The following is a 22,575-nucleotide window of genomic DNA, read 5'->3' as shown; positions in this document are numbered from 1 at the left end:
AAGAGGTTTGGAGCTTGATTGACCATCCACCCATAGAGATAATGTCTATACCTGACAACCCAAAAAAGGTATTGTGATATAGATCAATGACATCCATTCATATCACCTAAAAAGACATAGTGATATAGATCAATGACATCCATTGATATCACCTAACAAGGATCTTTAAGACTAAAAGTGGACTACTCAAGTGGGAAAAAAAAACTAATTTGCCATATTATTATACACGCATGCCATAAGGGATGGGTAACTGGTTTGAAATTCAAATGCTTTCGTTTGAAATTTAAATGCTTTCACTGTTGGTTAGTAGTAATAAAAAACACTGCACGTGTTGAATCATCCGATTACTCCACTTTTTGAGTGGGAGTCACGTGTAATATTAACCGGTTTGGAATTCAAATGCTTTCACTGTTGGTTACTAGTAATAAAAAGCACTCTGCACGTGTAGAATCATCCGATTACTCCACTTTTTGAGTGGGAGTCACGTGTAATATTCTTCTAGGAGTCGTACATACTTTTGACTACTCATTCAAAACGTTTAATATTTACATCAACATTGGGACCCCGCATAATGTAAGTTAAGGCACCTTCCCAACATTAAATGGTATTAAAGTAATTGTTACGCACCACCAGCACACCTTCCCAACATTAAATGGTATTAAAGTAATTATTAAGCACCACCAGCAGGCCTTTATTACACATATTCAAAAAGAGTTAAGAGACTTATTTCTCCACTATGGCATCTTTCATTCACGACTGAGGCATTTCCATATTAAAGCATGAGGCAGCAATAACAAATAGAGATCTGTTTTAAGTAACCAACATCAAGGTAAAGAATTGAGTAACAAAACCTCACATTCCACAAACCCTAGAAACCTCTACAAAATGAGTGTAGCTATGACTAAGACTTAGGCTAAGGCTATGTGCCTCAAAAAAAAAATACACAAGAATCCAAGGTCTTAAGCTAAGGCTAGAGGCCACAAAATTACTCGAGAAACAAGAAAACCCAGGATCTAAATGGCAGGGTAGAGCAGCCAAACGCAGATGAAGAGGAGGGCTTGGGCTAAGATTAAAGTGGTGAGAGTGAGGGCATTGGTGGAGGCTTGAGAGGTGTCCTTCTTGGAGGAGGACTGGCTCTGAGATGTGGAAGTGGTGGTGGTGGTGGTGGTGGTGGAGATGGTGGTGGTGTTCTTTGTCACATTGACAGGCACCTTCATGCCATTGTTGCAGTTGTTGGCATCCACAAAATAGTACACCATAGTTTGGTTGAGAGGAACCACTGTCTTGCCCTTCTTCCTGGTCCAGTTGTAGATCCAATCATGCCCACTGTACATGTTGATTGTGCAGTTTGTGTACACTGAGAAATTCACTTGAAACACTGTGTATGGCGAGCCCTCTGGGTAGTGGAAAGCTGGTTTACCCACACAACATTGGCATGATTTTAGACACTTGATGTCATTTGAAGTAAGGAAAGAGAGTAGAACTCAGGAGAAGAACTTACACACTTCATCTCCTAAGTAGAACTTCTGTGTTTCAGACCACACTGTGTAGTTGAAGTAAGGAAAGAGAGTAGGGCTCAGGAGAAGAACTTACACACTTCATCTCCTAAGTAGAACTTCTGTGTTTCAGCCCACACTGTGTAGTTGAGATGGACGCTTTCACCTGCATTAGCTGGGGGCTGCCACCCACGGTCGGCCCCAACAATGTGGTCCTTGGCAGCAGAGGGAGGGGCCAAATGCAGCAGAAAGCAGCAGAAAGAAGCTGCTAAGAGAACACTGTTTCTTGCTTTGTTTAGCTCCATAGCTAGAAGCCAAGCTGAGGTCAAAAAAAGAGCACAAAAAGAAGAGGAGAGCACAAAAAGAAGAGTGGGCAAATTACAAAGCACGAAAGACAGTGGCGGCTGTGAGATTGTGTGAGTGGAGAGATCATAGAGGGGTATAAAAGGCCTGTGTGTTTGCAGGACATACCCAAGTAAGGTCGCAAGGCACGCAGGTAGGTACTGGCCAGTGCAGGTCAGACCTAGCCCTTGTGTGAAGAGACTTGAGACTCGAGATTATACTCATATAAACGTAGAAACTTTGGAGTATATATAATATATATATATTTTGGGATAGAATATGGGCAAATCTTTCCCGCCCAAAAAAGGGGGCTATATTTATATTATATTAGACTAGAAAAAGGATAAAAAAGAAGACAATCTCCACCGTGTTTGATCAACCCCGCGTTTGAAGATACTTAAGAACTTTGAAGTATTGATACTCCAAAGTTCAATAGACAAACAAACGGTGGATATGCAGCAACTACACGTAGGGCTAGTGGAGACCGCCTCCCCTAGTCCTAGAGACAACCTCGACAGTATCTTTACACTATTATTCTCACTATTCGTACCCTTGCCACCACAGCATTCACCCACATGTCACTCTCTGAGAGGCCATCTCATTTTGCCACATGGCAGGACTATACAAGGGGGGACAAACTGCTGCAAACAGTAGACGGGTCTGCTGCAAACAGTAGACGGGTCTGCTGCAAACAGTAGACCCGTCTCCAATAGTATTTTGACATGATACAACCCCTACTACATATCCTTTTAACTTTGAAGTTTGAGATCTAGAATTTTAATATGATATAACCTCTACAACATATCTTGCTAGCTTCAAAGTTTGAGATGTAGAATTTTGACATGTATTGCACCTACATAACACAAGCTTCAATAATGCAGCATGCACATGCAAATCTTGCTAGTTTCTGCACTTTACACCACGCTCTTCTCATGAATGGATAGGCATTTCGGAAGAGGTTCCTAGACTATAGCTCATGGTGGACGACAATGATGGTAACAAGGAGGTTTCTCTATATTATCTTAAGGAAGAGTTTCACAAAGCTTCCACGTGACAAGAATTTGGAGGTTCGTGAAGAGGGGGAGGAGGTTTGGGAAGCCTCAAAAGATGTGCGAAGCACTCTGAAGCACTGGTTCCCAACTAGTATGTGTGTAAAGAGGGCCTCTTGCAACTAGGAATGTGTGTGGGAGGGAGCCTTTGAATTAACATTGGAAGAGATAATTAAAATATGGAAAGGTTTGGATCTCACATTGAGGCAAGACATTGAGAGGCATATTGGCAAGTGATCATGCATAAAGGGGGTGAAAAAATAATTCGCCAAAACTTTTTTTTTTTAAGAATAGTCCTCGAAATAAAAAAATGAACTATTCTTTTTTATTTATTTATTTTTTAAGAATAGTCCTCGGAGAGAGAGAGAGAGAGAGAGAGAGAGAGAGAGACGGAACATTTGGGCTATGGCTCACGTGCTCTGAGAGAGAGAGAGAGAGAGAGACAGAGATGCAAACGGGGAGAGGGAGGAACATTTGGGCTATGGCTCACGTGCTCTGAGAGAGAGAGAGAGGAACGTTTTTAATAAAACAAAATCTGTTCGGGTTTTTTTGTCCTGCACGTAAGGTGAAGGAAAATTCGTTGCGCTCTTCTCTCACTCTTGGGCTCTAAGCAGCCAACCCTAAGGTTTCAACCTTAGGGCCAGAATTAGAGCCCATAAGGATGCTAATTAATTATTGTTCGTTCAGCCCAAATATAGTGCAAGAGAAGGGCTAGGCAAATACAATTAGAGTCTCTACATCAATACAGTGCAAGAGAAGGGCTCTTTGGCTAGGCAAAGACTATTCGAGTAAAAACTTGACTACTCTATTGTAAGCAAAAAAAAAAAAAAAGCAACTTCTCTACTAATCTAACTAGTCGGCTGACTCGTGCTCCACACATCTTTAGCCTCCAAATTCAAATCCTTTCAACTTCCTCTTCGCAAACCTCCAAATTTGTGGCACGTCCAAATTCAAATCCCTCCACTCTCCTCGAACCTCCACCTCCTCTTCTTAAACCTCCAAATTTCATGCCAAATAGAGCTTTGTGAAACTCTTCCTTAATATAGACAAGTAACCGCTCCACCTAATTAGTTAAACATGTCCATTTTGAGATTTATGCACAAAGGTATAATGGTCCTTGTATGTCCCAATAAAGGTCATTTGTATGGCCTGTACTCTTGTTATTTCAACCTTGGGTGCTTCTCGGGCTGCTTTTGTATCTATTGGCACACATGTAGGCAGGGGTAATGAGCAGTCGTCTTTCACGTGAGATCTTAATGGGCATTTCAGTGTGCACTCTCAAGGTTTCCCATAGACCCCATAAGATGAGGAGAAGATGACAAGCTCTTATACCAGAGAAATTAACAAAAGTTTCTCATAGACGAGCCGTCGTTCTCTTCTGATCTAACTCGCTCACCATTAATGCGTTCATTTTAATAGTCTTTCAAGTAAATCCAAAACTAACAAGTCCAAATAAAATAAAAAATCTTTTGAGAATATTCATCTTTGTTGGCCATAAGATATTGACAAGTAACAGAAAAAGCTCAAATTATATTTACTATGGTCTCAATGTATTGACAAGTAATAGAAAAAGCTCAAATTATATTTATTATGGTATTATTCTGATTTTCATGAAGTCAATAAGGAGAATGTGATCACACAGGTTGAGTTGGAGCATGGGGTAGGATGGAGTCATCCCACACGTGTGCAGATATAAGAGCTTCTAAAGCATCATTATAATTAAGTAAGGTGAAGCGTTGTAATAAAGTAAGGTGCATATAATACACATAATGTAATGATAAAGCACTCGTAGGAAAACTATTATATCATAGGAAAGCTAATATATATTTCATGCTAGTTTGTAGATGATATTTAAACAATGTTAATACAACTTGAGAGAGAGAGAGAGAGAGAGAGAGAGAGAGAGAGAGAGAGAGCATGTACATTATATCAACTTCTTCTTCTTTTTTGTTGGGAATGTGGATATATTCAACTTCTACATAGAAGGCCAAGATAATGATTTAGTTATTTTTGTTTAAGGACAATTAATTCTCATAGTGTACATTTCTATTTTGGCTAAGATGCTATGGATGAGATATACAATCTATTTAGTTAAAGTCACCTGAGACTTGCAGACTTAGTCCTACTGTGTATAAATTTGAATCAACCACGAAGATTTAGCAACACTCTTTCTTATTGAAGAATAATAACATGAAGAAAAATATAATAAAAGACGACAAAATCACTCACTAATAATATTTACAAAGCTTGTCAAGTCTTCATCCTCATCCCTATTGGTTTCATTAGCTCCTTTTATGTGAGGAAAAGGCCATGCATGTTCATCTCGACCCTTTGTAAAGTACCTTACTTATTTGTCTCATGTTTTGCGTTTCATAAGGTTGTTTTTCTCATCATTCTCATCTTACTTATCGTTCTATACATCTTGCTCTCCATTGTCATCTCTTGATGGTATGGAAAGCCCAAACTCACCACACTCACTAGCACAAGACTAACCAAGTGGAGTACACTTACCTTTCTCCTCTCATATAGGAAACTTGAATGCTCACTTGCCATCTTGGAGAAGAGACAACCACATTGATGCTAGCTAGCTCTTGAGAAGATCCACCTCCCATTGTTACCCACATTGACACTAACTAGCACTTGAGAAGACCCACCTCTTATTGTCACCGCCCCACAAGAGTTGTCTGTGTAGAGTTGAAGAGCGTTAAGAGATAAGACACCATGCTAGCCTCTCAAGACACCAATCCTCTCTCACACTCTTTCACACTCTCTCACACATCCACTCATATGTAAGCCAAAGAAGAGCAAGAAGTTAAGTGGGTAGCACACACACCCACTCTCACACATAAGAAATAGCACACCCCTCAAATTGGGCCGTTGACCCACACATTGTAAAAGAAATGAGCTTTGATAGTGACCAAACTTTACAAGAGTGTGGGTGGGATCCACATATACACACTTGCAAAGTTTGATCACTCCATAAAAATATATCTCGTTACAATGTGCATGTAAGATGCCTAGTTTTCAATGTGTCATGGCCTTATTAGAGAGTCCCATCAAAATAAGGGCTTTGGCCAGCACCTGTATATTACAACCAAATGTACTTCAATGGTGACTAAAATTTATAAGAGTAAGGGTGGGGTCCACATATACACACTTACAAAGTTTAGTCACCATCGGAGAACACTTGGTTACAATGTGCAATACCAAACACCTCGTTTTCAATGTTTCATGGCCTTAGAGAGTCCCCTCAAAATTGGGCCTTTGGCCCACACATTGCAACCAAATGTGCCCCGATGGTGACCAAACTTTGCAAGAGTGAGGGTGGAATCCACATATATACACTTACAAAGTTTGGTCATCACCATTAAAGCGCATTTGGTTACAATGTGCATACAAGACACCTAGTTTTCAATGTGCTGTGTGGCATTAGAGACTGGGCCTTTGGCTCACACATTGTAACAAAATGAGCTCCAATTAACCAAAATTTAAGATGGTAAAGTGTTTCTTAATGGTGAATGGATCCTTATGTCCCCAAAGCTCACGTGGTGAAGATGATACTAATTTTGGAGAGGTGTGGATGGTAAAAGATGTAGTCGACTAAAGAAAATAATCCATGTCTTTGGGGCCTATTGGAGAAAGAGTTTCATTGGTCTTTGAGTTAGGAAGCATGTTGAGGCTAGATGTGGTGTAATGTGACCGTATAAATGCTTGATGCAAGGCCTCATCTCTAGGATTGTGAGTTGTTTGGGGCCGTACAAGGAAAGAGGGCCCGTGCTTGATTTGCAAATTTATGTGTCCAAACTCAATGGAGACTCATGGTGGTAGTAGAGAGATTGGGCTACTTCATTGTTGCTTGTTACATCTTGGTGGTAAATTTATGTTGTGATGGTGAAGATAGTCAAGGAAAAGGTAAATGGGGATCACAAGGAGCTATATTCATTGAAGATATTTCGAGGTTCCTACAAATTTGAAGGGGATATAGGCAATGGGTCATGCCATGGTCCAAGATTTCTCCCATCAATCTAGAAACATACCTAGATAACTATCAATGATGAGGCTTGGTGCAGGTGTTACCTATTATGGGTGCCACCTATTATGGGTGCCTATGTATATATAATATATTCTTATAAAGTGAAAATCCCTCGTGAGTAATGAAAGTATTGTGCACGGTTATGAGGGTTGAAGGTGTGCCCGTATGTTCCTCCATGTGAAAAGTCGAACACTTATGGTCATCATCCTTGAGATGTGGATTGGCATTGTCTTGGACAAATATGGACCTTTGGGTGCTATATTCATGGCAACTCTTCTTCTCATTTTAAAAAATATACTTAGCATGTCTTTGCATGCATATTTACATTGTGGTGGTCGAACGTAAGGTAAAACTCTCTGTCTCTGGGTTTTATGTTTCTTCACACCTCATGGAGTTGGGTTGTCCTATTCCTACCTGAGGCTGCATAATTGAGGACACATGGGATTGCCCTTATGAAATACTTGGGTTAGAAATAGTCCTTGTTAATTGGATCTTTTCCTTTCCTTTTGTTCCTCGTTTGAATAGAAAGGAAGTGGAACTTGGTTCCATGGTGTAGAAGCTTCCATGATGGGTTCCTTTAGGAGGCGGTGTTCCCACTTACACGTGCATGTTTGACTGTTTTGTTATTTACCCTATGGGTTCCATGCCCCTTATGGTGGTGCTACAAAAGAGGCATGCATGTCTTGATTGCTATGTGGGGCTGCTTAGACATAATGGCCAGCTTGAGGCAACCCAACTTGAGGTCAACAACTAATGTTTGAAACAATCTAGTGCTTGACATGGTGCCACAAATGAAACTTCTTGATGTGGGCATGCTAGCCCATCCATTGTACCCTTGCTCGGTTGTCAAACCATAATGCTTCCACGGGTGATGGGGGTGAAGGTACATCTTTCCTTGACTACTAGATGGAGGCAAACAAGATATCGATAGCCTTTAGGCTTGGAACCATTTTCCATTAGTAATGACAACGTCAAGTCATATTGCAAGTTGGAAAGATGTAATGTTGACAACCACTTGTAGGCATGAAACCCATAAAGAATAGATTGTAACTTATGCTTCCAATAACTTCTAGATGTATCTACCATCTTAATGAGAATGGTGCACAATGTCTTTTTGTGCTCTTAGCTTGGCCATTTACACCTTATGTCAATTTTAGGATGTAAAATAAATATAATATAAGGAGATACACAATGATGCATCTTGTTGAGAATGGTGCACAATGTCTTTTTGTGGTCTTATCTTGGCCATTCAGACCTTACATCTAAATTTTAGGGTGTAAAATAAATACAATATAAGGAGATAATCATGGGGACAAATAGAAAATTCTAGCCATGCTTAAATGAGGAAGTTAACTGGATGTAAAAGTTAGATGCATGTGGAGTGGTTGGATGCATGAAAAATGAGAGGTTGCATGAAGATTAAGGTTTAGTTTCATGGATATTGTGAGCTACCAACCTTGAGTTAACTAGGGAGCTTATGGGGTGGCCAAACAATTATTTTTTCAAGTATATAAAGACCCCCTAGCCCTTGAGAAATCCATGAATTTTTATGTAGGGAGAGGAGAGTGTACTTGCATAGATTTCAACACCTGCACATTACTTTTACCTAGTCAAACCATAGTATTATACTTTGGGTACTTCAATTGCACTTGTGCAAGACCATTGCAGCACATTAAAAGCATCAAGAAAAACTTGTGGAGTTTAGGGACTTGTGTAAGACCATTGCAGCACATTAAAAGCACCAAGAAAACTTGCGGACTTCTAGGGACTTGTGCAACTTCTATACTTCACAAATTGTCCCTTCTCCAATCCCCAAGATTTGCCAAAAAGATATCATCAGCTCCCATATTCAAAAATTATTATTTTTCTTATTAATTATTTAATAATTACCCTAGAAAGGTCTATTTTCACCTAAGGGTAAGTTTCTATTAAGAATGTAAGAGTAATTCGCCTATATTGCTCTTTTACTCTCAAAGAATCATATATTAAATTGAGGAAGATTGAGTTTGAGTATTTATTTGATTTTATAAGCGAAGGTTCTACACCTTATCCTAAGAACTAGAAAATAAATAGACTATCCTTTAACATGTGAACCTTAGGATTACTAAAGAATAATTGATTATTGACCATATAAATTTATATCTTTTTAGATTAATCTAAGGGATTAGGTTAGGATAATTGACTTGACCTTATAGTTAGGAGAGATAGCCTAGAAGAAAACATTGTAGAGTGAGAAAAACCCTAGTGCACATACACATATAGATTTACCTTATAGTTAGGAGAGATAGCCTAGAAGCAGACACTGTAGAGTGAGAAAAACCCTAGTGCATATACACATATAGATTTAATAATGAATTGGGATTCAAAACCCTAGAGTTAGGAGAGAGCCTAGAAGCTAATATTGTAGAGACAAAAAAAACCCTAGTGCATATACACAAAAAGATTTAATAATAAATTAGGATTCAAATTGGTTAAGCTAGTATAAGGGATTTTTTTTAAGAAACTCAGATAATTGATTTTCTTGGTGTAGATTGGATCAATAATCATCCTAGAGTTTAAAGAGAGAAAGTTCTACTCACCTCATAAATTAAGGACACTAGATGCATACTATCTACCGCCGTGAGATGTGTAAATCCATACCCTAATTTTTCTAAAAGAAATGATGAAATAAGACTCATGTGAAACTAGTTTGTCCTTAGTAAGCTTAGTGTAAATCCATGATTTTCTCTTTGGTATATTGTGAAGGAGAAAGACCTATGTGTAATAATGTGCATAATTCAAATACACTTTAGTGATAGGCTAAGGTCATAAAATAAAGATTAGAAGATTAGGGCCAAATTTAGAGGATAAATAAAGATTAAAAATGTCATGATAGAATAAAGAGAATATTTTATGAAAAAGATATAGAGAAAGACAAGATATCTAAGGACAATAGAAAATGTGCTTTAGGAAAAGAGACTCGAATTATAACTCTCCAACCAAAGAAGATAACCACCCGACAATTATGGGTCCCAAAGGTGTTGCTTTTACTACAAGGGAATGTCATCTAATTGGATTCTAAAAAGAAAACTTGGCCAAACTTGCACCATAATTGACCCTCTATCTGAAAAGCCCACAAGTCCCCTTGGGACTAAACCTGACCTCGTCCAAAGTGAGAAGGTCCATTTTCTAATGTTATTCCATAGGCCAATTCTAGTGAGAATTCCTCCCACATAAATGTATAGTTAACAAATCGACATGACATGGTGAGATTAACCTTACAGACTTCTCCTTTGTACAAAACTTTCACCTAAAAAAGGTAACAAATCACTTAAAACATAACTTGACATGGTGAGGTTAACATTATCGACTGCTTCTTTCACTCAAAAAAGGTAACAAAACACTTAAAACATAACTTGACATGGTGAGGTTAACATTATCGACTGCTTCTTTCTAGGAAACTTTCACTCAAAAAAGGTAATAAATCATTCACGACAGCGCTAAACATTCTGTTTCTGGCTGCTAATGTGTGTCACGGACATGTTAAGACCACAAATTCACAAAGAAGGACTTCCATAAGAAGCAAAGATCTTATTGTAAGTTTCTTCACCATCAACAATAATGTCTTTTGCTTTGAACACCCAAGCTAAAGCAAGAGACCCTCACTCACCTAGACAACCGATAGACCCTCACTAAGTTTCTTACACCATATTTTCATTATGCATAAATAGGGCACTACATTACAAGGTACACGCATTAGACACAATAAATTGTTGTGACCCATGCACAAAATCCTTGCACATACCAAAAGAAAAAAGAGACATATGGTGACTGGTTGATCCATCTCTCAATTTTCAATTGCAAAAATGCCCAATTTCATCATGGTCTTCTAACTCCTCAATCGCATGATCACTCTCAACTACCAATCACTTCTTAACTTTAAGTGTGTGATCCACGTGGACTTATTGCAAGCTTAAGCAAGAAAGGGAAAGGTACAAGATACACACAAGAAGTTGACCCTTAAAGAAAGATGAAGCAAAGAATAAAGCAATTGAATGTGGAAAAGGCACATTGATCCAACACTCAAAAAACATTATCTTGGAACAAAACTAGAAATAAGAAGCCAGAGATCCTCCTCAAAAGTTGACTGCACAAACAATCCACAAAGGAGTAGAACTCAAAGAAGAAGCTCAATTATTGTAGTAAAGGAACCAACAAACTGGTGCTCAAACTAGAATTATACAAGGTACCCTATAAGTAGATCGCAAACTTAAAGTGAAAAACAGAAATTATTAACTCAGAGAGACAAGGAAACAAACTCAAGGAATAGATTGAGTAGAACACAAAGCTATGGTCCAACAAAAAAAGCACGACATCATGGGGTGGTTACTAAGGGTCCTCACTTTAGTTCACCTTTTAGATTTTTTGTAGCAAAAAAGGCCATTTTCTCACCCACTTGGCAAAGGAATTTGACATTGAGCTTTTCTAATAAAACATCACACTGTTAGTCATACACTTAAACATCTAGTTCGCCCGAAAAGGAATTTGACATTGAGCTTTTCTAATAAAACATCACACTGTTAGTCATACACTTAAACATCTAGTTCGCCCGAAAATTAAAAAATTTTAAATGCCAAACTTCATGTGTCCCCATAATAGTGTATATTGCATGTCCCAATCTTGAATATAAGTAGATAAAATGTTAATAACTTCCTTGTTTTAACTCCAATTCAATTCCCACTTTGCAAGCAAGAAAGGTATGTAACGATGTTCTTAACTTGATTTATTGAGTATTTTTTATATGTATTTTTTATTTTAAATTAGTTATTATATATTTTGAAGGTATATAAAATGAGTAGTTTTTTGTTATACATCACATCTTTATAACAAAAAGTATTTATTTTTTCTTGTTTAAATAACTTAAGGATAGGTAATTATGAGGACAATGTGACCATATGGTCAAATTTCATTTTTAACGGTTAGACTTTTCAAGATCTCTATTGGAAATTTACTTCAAAGTCTTAGATCAGTTGAACATAATTAGTAAATTAATTATTAAAAATTATTTAATAATTTTATGTGAAAAATAGTGCTAATCATGGTGAATCTATGAAAAAAATTTGCTTGAGTTTGAGTAAGAAAAGGTCCATTTTTATCCATTTTATATGAAAATAGCTCTACTTGAGTGTTTTATTCCCTTCCAAGCCTAAATCTAGGCCTAACTAGGCTTGGTAACCTAGGTTAGGTAATGTATCAAGCCTAGGTGGAGACCCCTAAGTTGGCCATACATGTGTCCACGTGTCTAACATGTCACCTATACATGACATACATTTCAGCTCAATGTGCCACTTTATTATTCCACCTCATTATTAATGACATGGCATGCCACATCATTAGATGCCATGTCACATGCATTAACATATAATCAAGGAGGGAGAGTTGCTACCTCACTCTAATTGCCCCATCATTAGACTATGTCATCAAAACATCCACCATATGGATATATCACATTATCTTGCCACGTCAATAATCCACCTTGCCACCTCATCAACTCAAGTTTACATGTGATCATGAGCCCATGCATGGGTGCATCCATTCATAGTTTCACATGTATGTAAAATATATATATTAATTTATAGATAATCCATGCATATGTAGGTAAAATACTCTTATATCTTAAAAAGTTTAAATAAAATAAACATGAATTAAAAATATATTATTTCACCTATATTTTTTTATTATTTTAAAATTTTAGCTATTTCTTAAATTATAATATATACATATAATTTAAAGGTACACTTTTTTTAAAAATAAATAACATATGTAAATTAAATAATATATTATTTTATAGTTAAAAGAAATATATTTTATATCTTCTTTTCTTTTTAAAAATTTATTATTTTTTAGTTTTATTATTTTAAAATATTTTTTAAAAAAAATATACACTATCAAATTCCTTTCCATTTTAAAAATCTAATCAAAGATATCATGTGTATTTAATTTAAAATATATATATCAATCATGTATATTTAATTAAAAAATGTATATCAATCCATACTCATCCAATTGAATAAGGAAAATCTTATCTTATGAATTAGAATATCCAATACAATGCACGATAAGTTGTTTTCTACAAATGCAAACACTTATATGCTCATTTCATTCAATAATAGCTTGGTGTCTAGTCTTCATAGCATTTTAGAGAGAATGGGCTTACAAAGTCGTAGGAGTAATAAATCTGATAAAAATAGAAAAAACCTCACTCGTGAGGCTCAAGAATCTGAGAGAAAGAGGATAGCTCACGAGGAAAAAAGAGAGTGGAGAGCATGCCAATAGGCAACCTCTAATGTTGGTGGGCCACCACCACCCTCACCTCCTCCACATGAACCTCCTTCACCTCTCCTCCCTACGATTTCCTGCCCTTGGTTTCGATGAAGAATGTGAGCCTCCCTTTCCTTCTCCTTCTTCTAGTGAGAGTGTGGATGCAAGAGACATCATAGGCAAGCTAGCATATGTTGTCGTATGTCCAAGATCACTCTCGTAACTTTTTTCAGGATCTCACTCCCTTGTCACAATCTATTGTGTTCACATTCCTTATGGACCTAGCCAAGTGTAGGATTATTGCTAGGATTGGTGAGCGTTGTTGAGAGAGGAGGGCAGGTGTCGAGGTCCCCAATATTATTTGTTGCTTATATGCATCCATCAAGAAGAGGAAAACTTTGGATGCATTGGCCGCTTATCATATTATAGGGGCCATATGTAGAACCTACATGGCAGGCAAGATGAGAGCTACCTCTCGTATTCTTTGCATAGCATTACACACTTTTAGAGATTGTTCCTTGAGAAGGAAAAGTCTAGATGCGGATGATACTGGCGTATTGTGGGCTTTTAGTGGTCGTGCTCCTAGGTGTAATCGTTTGATTAATGATAGCACCAAGGCACTGTTAGAGAAATTTTGGGAAGACAATTGTAGAGCTTCACTAGTGTTCAAGAAAGCATTACAAAAGAGTCTCAAAAGGGTGTGTTCATGAGGCTTGCTTTCTTGAGGTGAGTCAAATTGAGGAGAGTCAAACTGAGTTTTATACTCAGTTTGTGGAGGCACACCCTCACCTCAAGATTGACCAAAGATCTTTTCAGCGATGCAAGCCATGGTTTGTGCGCTACTCCCGTTAGCATGACACATGTTTTCTCGATACCATGTGGAATTTTAACTCTACTATGATGTTTTTTGTTACCTTAGTGGGAACAATAGGAGGCCTAGTAGCTCGCATGATTTGATACGCTCTCTTTTGTGTCCATGCAAGCCAGATGCCTTATACCATCACCTTTCATGTGTCGAGGGAGCGTGTGGTGCATGTGGGGGTTTGGCAGCACTACCTATGCTTGAGGGAGATGTCAATGACATCACAGTAGTGCATTGGTGGCAATATGAGTATGTAGTCTGCCAGCTCAATGGTGGGGGCAATCCAAGAGGTTGCAACTTGTGGAAAAACATACTCCATTACTATTGTTCACTACATCTTTTAAAGACTACATCTACCCCTATATACGACACACCCATTGTGCCAAGTGGTAGGACTTCTCGTTTCATGTGTTCTCACTTTCCCATTGGTGTGATTATCTCAGTGGTGGACTTTGCCGAGAACTACACATTCTCGCCTTGCCAAGAGATACAGTTTGAGTACTACTTTTCACAGCAAGTATAATATCTTCGATTGCTTTATGATGTAATAGATCACTTTTGACCATTGTATTAAGATAAAATTGTATTTCACTTTAGGTGGCTATTTTGATGCATATCAACTATCATCACGCAAAGATACACTTGGATGGAGTTGCCATCATCCCCAATGCTCATATCATTATCTGGGAATATCATTTTAACATTAGTGATGCATTGATCACTTGCATGATGCACATTTTGCATAGCATTGTTTCTCCCTTCACGATGCATTTATGATGGACCATGGAGTCACATGGCATGAGCAGTGGATTTGTCTAATGGATGTGGTGGTTAGTTCAAGTCTTTGAGTTCAAGTTTGATGGATGTGATGGTGGTCATTTCAAGTCTTCGAGGAAGTTCTATTGGCTTTACAAGTGGCACTCTAAGACTGGCAAATATGTCATTTGGAGCTTTTTCGAGACTAGGCATGGGAAGGGGAAGCATGACAGTGCTGGTGCCTGGTGCATGTGTGAAGCACGCTTTACGATGTCATTAGCTTCGGCATAATGCAAAGAGGTTTAGAGATACAGAGTAGGTGGTGGAGTGGTGTATAGGGGAATTGAGTGTGGTAGCATGACCTCTTCTTACCTTTCACATGATGTGAGGATGGTCACGAGATTTTTCTGGTGTGTGGATGGCAACATTGCTCGGTGGTATTAGACTATCTGATAGTTCCAAGAACTTTCAGAGCACTTCTCGTAGAGTAACTATACTATCTTCACATGACAGTTTGCATGCCTCTTTAAGAGTAACTAGGGTGAGTATGTCATGTTCGCATGGGCAGATCCTTGGACAAGCAAGTTATAACACCTGTGCATCCAATACTTCATGTTGTATTGTTGAGATATCGAGCTCATCTAGTGAGGCGGTGGACACTGATGACCCGCCTGGGGGGATAGGCCCCACACTTACACCACTGGCATGGTTGGTGAGATCATGGGTGATATGCGGCCAATGGGATGACAGGCTGTGTGACAGCCATTCTAGAGACTGGCATAGTTATAGCGCCAGTTCATTTAGTTGGGTTCACACTATAGAGAACCCTTGTATGTATTTGGTTGAGTACCTTTCATATGGTGTGTACTCTTATCTTGTATATGGTGTGTTGAGTGTTGAGTGAAGAAGAAGAAGATTTTCAGCCTCTCACCTTGTGTGTTCTCTATTAGGGTTTTGTGAGTGTGTGTGTGCTTGCAAGAGCTCAAGCTCTCTTTCCCCCTGCATCTTTTCATGGTATCAGAGCCTAGTTCATGCTAAGGGCTGAGCTCCAAGCAAGAGAACCACAGGAAGCGATACGAGGGTAAGAGCTTCAACTACTCTTCCCTATTTGTGTTGGTGACTACACCCTTGTCGGGAGCTCTACGGGAGGTACCGGCAACGATCTCTGATTGAGGAGCTTTCTTCGCGGGAGTTAAGCTAAAGGGAAACTATTTTGTCCTATCGGACGTATTTTTCTAGGACGAAAACGTGTTTCGGGCGCGTCTGGACCTTCGTTTTTCAAAAAGCAGGCGATTTCGAGCACTACAGGTAAGTCATCAATTCTCTGCAGAACTCTGTTTTAAGAACTGCAGGAAGACAGACTGGCTGTGCAGACACTGTGGGTGCTACAAGGAGGTCAACAGTTGCCATTGGGGTGTATGTATACACATTGAGGTCACTGGTTTTGTGACATTTGAGTGTACTGCAGTACCGCTACAAAAAATACAGCAATTTGTGCAGGACAAACCAGAGTGCTGTTTCTGGTAAAATTGTGTCTGACAAGATGTCAAATGATGGCATAACCCAGATTGTGGCTTAGAAGCTTGATAAGAATAACTTCCATGCTTGGAGGTTCAGGTTGACGAATTTCCTGATGGGAAAGGGCTATTGGGACTACATGGAAGGTGAGCATGAAGAAGCACCAGAGATACCGGATATAAATCCGACTACTGCAGATGTGAAAGAGTTTAAAGACTAGAACCAAGGAGCCAGGAAAGTCATGTATTGGCTTTCCATTAGTATACAGGACACCATGATTGGGCACATTCAGGATGCCAAGTCCCCCAAGGAGGCGTGGGACACCTTGGTAAAGCTCTATGAAACAAATACCAAGGCACGTAAGATACAGTTGAAGAATGAACTTCATACTGTGGAGAAAAAGAGCATGTCTGTGAATGACTATGCATTCAAGATAAAGGGTATTGTGGAATCCCTTGCATCTATTGGTGTGTCAGTAGATGATGATGATAAAGTGGAAGTCTGTCTACGTGGTCTCGGGCCACAATACAAGGCGTTCAAGACGTCTATTCAGACTCGGAAAAACATTCCCAATTTTACAGATTTGGTGTCTATGCATATTATAGAAGAGAAGAGCTTGGGTGAAGACCAACAGTCTTCACAAAACAAAAACAGTTCAAAGCAACAGGCCTTCTACACAAGTTCAGGAAGAGGACGAGGTAGAGGAGGCCGTGGACGTGGTCAAGGAGGTGGCCGAACAGGTAATCAGAATTATGGCCAGCAGCAACAATAGTCCCAGCAACAACAACAGTCCCAAAATTCACAACAACAACAACAACACGGAGGTGGAAGAGGCCAATTCAGAGGCAGGGGGAGTCAAAGAGGCCGTGGAAATTGGCAAAGGCAGTATAACGATGCACATGGATGCTTTTATTGTGGTAAGCCTGGACATGTGCAAGCAGAGTGTTATAAGAAGCAGGCCGACATGCAAAATGGGAAATTGCAGCAAAACAACTATGCATCCTCGAGCAGAAACAATGAGGATAATGAAAGGTTGTTTGTTATGCAGCATGTCATGAATGCCATGTCTGAAAATGTTGAAGCAGCACAAAAAGATGATGTATGGTATGTTGATTCAGGTGCTTCGAACCACATGACAAGTCATGGGGAGTGGTTCAAGGAGATGAAAAACCACATGACAAGTAGTGGTTCAAGGAGATGAAAAACCCAGAAAGACCAGGTTTTGTGGAAACAGGGGATGACACAGCTCATTCAATTGCCCATGTTGGAGATGTGCCATTGTCTATGCAGGATGGCAAAGTGAAGTACCTTGCAGATGTACTTCATGTACCGAACATAACAAAGAATCTGGTTTCAGTTGGCCAGATGATTGAGCAGGGTTTGTAGGTTCGGTTTAACCCTAATGGTTGTTATGTTGAAGATTTTAAAGACAAGTGCAAGTTGGTTGCAAAAGGCAACAGAGTGGGCAGAATGTTTACGTTGAATGTAAACATACCTGAAGTGAGTGCTGCGATGTTTGCAAATGGTTCAGGAATTGTTGCAGACACAGACATTTGGCATAAAAAGATTGGACATGTGAATGTGCAAAGATTGAAGTCTATGCAGACTAAAGGAATTGTGACAGGGCTGCCAAAATTTAAAGTGGAAGGTATGCAGAGAATATGTGAAGCATGCCAGTTTGGGAAGCAAACAAAGCATGTATTTCCACGTAACAGAAGGTGTATATGTTGCAGCCACCTGGTTATGAGGATGTGGGTCACCCTGAGCATGTTTGCAGGTTGAAGAAAGCCTTGTATGGCTTAAAACAGGCACCAAGAGCATGGTCTGACAAGATTTCTGAATATTTTGTCACTATTGGCTTTCATGTAGCTAATGCAGATTTCTCGTTGTATGTGAGACAGGGTGATAGAGGGGTTGTACTTGTTGTCATCTATGTAGATGACTTGATCATTACTGGGGACCATGATGTAGAGATCTTTAATGTAAAGATCTTGCTTAGACAGAGGTTTGAGATGAAGGATCTGGGGGAGCTCAGATATTTCTTGGGCATTGAGGTGATTAGGTCACCACATGATATTGGATTACTGCAGAGAGTATGGCTTGGACATGTTGTCCAAGTATGGTATGACAGGCTGTAAGCCTATCTCAGTGCCATTAGATCAGAATGGCAAGTTGAGTGCAGATTCAGGAGAGATTTTGGAGGATCCTACTATGTATAGGCGCATAGTAGGAAGCTTGATATACATGACGATCACCAGACCAGATTTGAGCTATGCTGTTGGGTTGGTGAGTCAGTTTATGCAGGTTCCACGAAAACCGCATTTGGATGCATTGAGACACATACTGAGGTATGTGAGGTCTACTTTGAATTGTAGACTATTCTATGAGACTAGGACAGAGATATGTGTACATGGGTACACAGATGCTGATTGGGCTGGTAGTATCTCAGATAGGAGATCTACTAGTGAATTCATGTTTTCTTTGGGGAGTGCTGCTGTGACTTGGAGCAGCAAGAAGCAGCCTACGGTTGCTGTATCCAGTACTACAGAGGCTGAGTACAGAGGAGCTGCTATGGCAGCATGTGAGGTAGCTTGGTTGAGAAAGCTACTTGCAGATTTGGGTCTATCAGTGGATAGACAAGTTGTCATTTACTGTGACAACATTAGCAGTATACAGTTGGCCAGGAACCTAGTCTTCCATGCTCGTACGAAGCATATAGAGGTCCACTACCATTTCGTCAGAGAGAAGGTCTTGGCAGGAGATCTTGACCTTGTTTATGTCAGCACAGAGGATCAGGTAGCTAACATCTTCACCAAAGCATTAGGTACAGAGAAGCTCCGCAGATTCAAGGCTTCACTTGTTGGTGTACATGAGATGGAGTTGAGCTCGAGGGGGAGTGTTGAGATATCGAGCTCATCTAGTGAGGCAGTGGACACTGATGACCCGCCTGGGGGATAGGCCCCACACTTACACCACTGGCATGGTTGGTGAGATCATGGGTGATATGCGGCCAGTGGGATGACAGGCTGTGTGACAGCCATTCTAGAGACTAGCATAGTTATAGCGCGAGCTCATTTAGTTGGGTCCACACTATAGAGAACCCTTGTATGTATTTGGTTGAGTACCTTTCATATGGTGTGTACTCTTATCTTGTATATGGTGTGTTGAGTGTTGAGTGAAGAAGAAGAAGATTTTCAGCCTCTCACCTTGTGTGTTCTCTATTAGGGTTTTGTGAGTGTGTGTGCTTGCAAGAGCTTAAGCTCTCTTCCCCCCTGCATCTTTTCATGTATAACACATGATGTGGGAACCATGTTTACTTACAGATTTATTGACCATGAATGATGTCTTTGATGTCATTGCTCCCAATGGCAATGAGGAGCAAGTGGACTATTATTTGTTGAGATGCTCAATGCTAAAGAGCACTCTCAACAAAGATGCCATGGATGGTTATGGGATTCAATTTGATGCACATAGCATGGTCATGGTAGGCTACAATTTTCAACAGGATTATAGACATGGGAGATACATTCAATTCTAGCAATATGAGGTTGATCGTGAGGTCTACATCTTCTCTCATCTTATAACTACAATCAAGCTTCAATGTGATCGAGTTCAGAGCCCCAAAAGTAGTGCTCGACCTCTCTAATGGCTTCATGTAGATGAGCATGAGAGCATATTAAATGTTTTGAGAGCTAGAGAGGGTGCTGATGATGATTAGTTTAATATCATTGCGAGTTATTCTATTATAGGTGTCTCACTTTTTCTCATTGTAATTTTTCTTCTCTATTTGATTATTGTATCTTTTGGTCCCTATTTTTTTAGTGACCAAATGAGCTCCAATGGTAACCAAACTTTCCAAGTGTGCATATGTGGACCCCACCCTCACTCTTGCAAGGTTTGGTCACCCATTGGAGCATATTTGGTTGTGATGTGCAAGCAAAAGGCCCAATTTTGAGGGAGCTCTCCAAAACTACGCAATAGTGGAAACCAAGCGTGTTTGGTATTCACATTACAGCTAGATGTGCTCCGATGGTGAGACCAAAGTTTAAAAGTCTACAAGGTTTGGTCACCATCAGAGCTGATTTTATTGTAATTTGCAAGCCAAAGGCCCAATTTAGAGGGGGCTATCTAAGGCCATGACACATTGAAAACCAAGCATTTGGTACACACATTGCAATTAAATGTGCTGTGATGGTGACCAAACTTTGCAAGTGTGTATATATGGACCCCATCCTCACTCTTGCAAAGTTTAGTCACCCATTGGAGCTCATTTTGTTGTTATGTGCAGCCTAAAGACTCAATTTCGAGGAGGCTCTCTAAGGCTATAACACATTGAAAACTAGGCATCTGGCACGCACATTACAACCAAATGTGCTATGATAGTTACCAAAATTTTCAAGTGTGTACATGTGGATCCCACCCTCACTCTTACAAAGTTTGGTTGCAATGTACAGCCAAAGGCCCAATTTTGAGGGGAGAGGGGGGAGGGGGGGCCCTAAGGCCACGACAAATTGAAAACTAGGTGTTTGGCACACACATTACAACCAAATGTGCTCCAATGGTGACCAACTTTATGTATATGTGGATTCCACCCTCATTCTTGCAAAATTTAGTCACCACCCCATCGGAGCACATTTCATTGCAATGTGTGAGCCAAAGGCCCAATTTCGAGAGTGCTCTCTAAGGCCATGGCATATTGAAAACCAGGCATCTGACATGCATATTACATCCAAATGTGCTCTGATGGTGACCAAACTTTGTAAGTGTGTGTATGTGGATTTCACCCTTACTCTTGCAAAGTTTGGTCATCGCCACCATCAAAGCTCATTTGCTTGCATTATGCAGGCCAAAGATCTGATTTCGAGGGGGCTCTCTATGGCCAAGACACATTGAAAACCAATCATCGCGTGGCACGTACATTGCAATCAAGCGTGCTCCGATGGTGTGTGAACAAACTTTGTGTGTATATGTGGAACCCACCCTCATTCTTACAAAGTTTGGACTCACAACAAGCAAAGTACATTTGGTTGTAATGTGCAGGCTAAAGGCCTAATTTCAAGGGGCTCTCTAAGGACACAACACATTGAAAAGGTTTTATTCAGCCTAGTGTAAAAGCTAATCATTTATATATAAGTCATTTTTGACATTAAGCAATACACATTCATTCCCTTATAATAGAATACTTGTGAGTTCTCCCTCTTCTCTACTCCCTTGCTTGCTTGTGTTGTTACTATTAAATTGAATCTTTGCTTATATATAAGTCATTTTTTACATTAAGCAATACACAATCATTCCCTTTCTTATATAATAGAATACTTGTGAGGTCTACCTCTTCTCTACTCCCTTGCTTGTTTGCTTGTGTTGCCTGTTTGTTTGCTTGTGTTGTTGCTATTAAATTGAATCTTTACATAGCTTGATGTTTTACTTACTTATTAGATATAGGATTGAGTGTAGGCTTCCTTGCTTGAGTGGCTTCTTCTTTACAACCTCTTGCAACATTAAGTCATTTTTTACATTAGGCAGTACACATTCATTCCCTTGTAATAGAATACTTGTGAGCTCTCCCTCTTCTGTACTCTCTTGCTTGCTTGTGCTCTATTGGATCTTTGTATAACTTGATGGTTTTCTTGCTTATTAGATAGGATTGAGTGTAGGTCTCCTTGCTTGAGTTTCTTCTCTACCACCTCTTGCTAGAGACAACCACCACGAAGATTGTCATCTTCTTGCCTCCATCTAGGCCTCCATTTAGGAAAAAAAGAGAACTCTCCCTTCACCCCCATAGCCATGGATGCATTTTGGTGTGACAAAACAGAATGACAAAACGGAATGAGGGTATGATGGATGGGGTCTAGCACACCCACATTGAGAAGTTGCATTTTTAACTTTAAGAAGGCAAGGCCAAAACGACACTTGTTTTGGAAAATGCTAAGGTAATATATTATCTTGAACAACATTTAAAAATCGATTACTTTTGGAATACATAAATCAAATATTCAAATCACACTTAGAGGTAGGGCATTTCCATTTCAAACAGATGCTTTAGGGCCGAGATATTTGCCGAATAAATCTTTAGACTTCATGGATTTCCTAAGAATAAGCCTTGTCTCATTCCTTTCCAATGAAGAAGAATGATGAAGCGCTAGAAGTTTTCGAGATCTTTGCCAAACAAATCTTTAGACTTCATGAACATTAAGTCAAATATAGAGATATAAGGATATC

General features: G+C 39.4%; 1 protein-coding gene across 1 annotated transcript; it reads right to left on the bottom strand.

The window, feature by feature from the left end:
- Window positions 1-793: 793 nt before the first annotated feature.
- Window positions 794-2,190, bottom strand: LOC147610071 (early nodulin-like protein 19). The gene is made up of 2 exons (XM_086786960.1): window positions 1,594-2,190; window positions 794-1,411 (listed from the first exon to the last, which is right to left on the bottom strand). The coding sequence occupies exons 1-2, from the start codon at window positions 1,799-1,801 to the stop codon at window positions 1,014-1,016; spliced, it is 606 nt and encodes a 201-aa protein (XP_086643086.1). The 5' UTR covers window positions 1,802-2,190; the 3' UTR covers window positions 794-1,013.
- Window positions 2,191-22,575: the final 20,385 nt, after the last annotated feature.

The sequence above is a fragment of the Cibotium barometz genome, chromosome 50 (assembly GCF_041138505.1).
Source record: "Cibotium barometz isolate CiBa-2024 chromosome 50, ASM4113850v1, whole genome shotgun sequence".
Lineage (NCBI taxonomy): Eukaryota > Viridiplantae > Streptophyta > Polypodiopsida > Cyatheales > Cibotiaceae > Cibotium > Cibotium barometz.
Note: the sequence above shows the minus strand (reverse complement) of the source record. Positions and strands in the feature narration are given on the sequence as shown.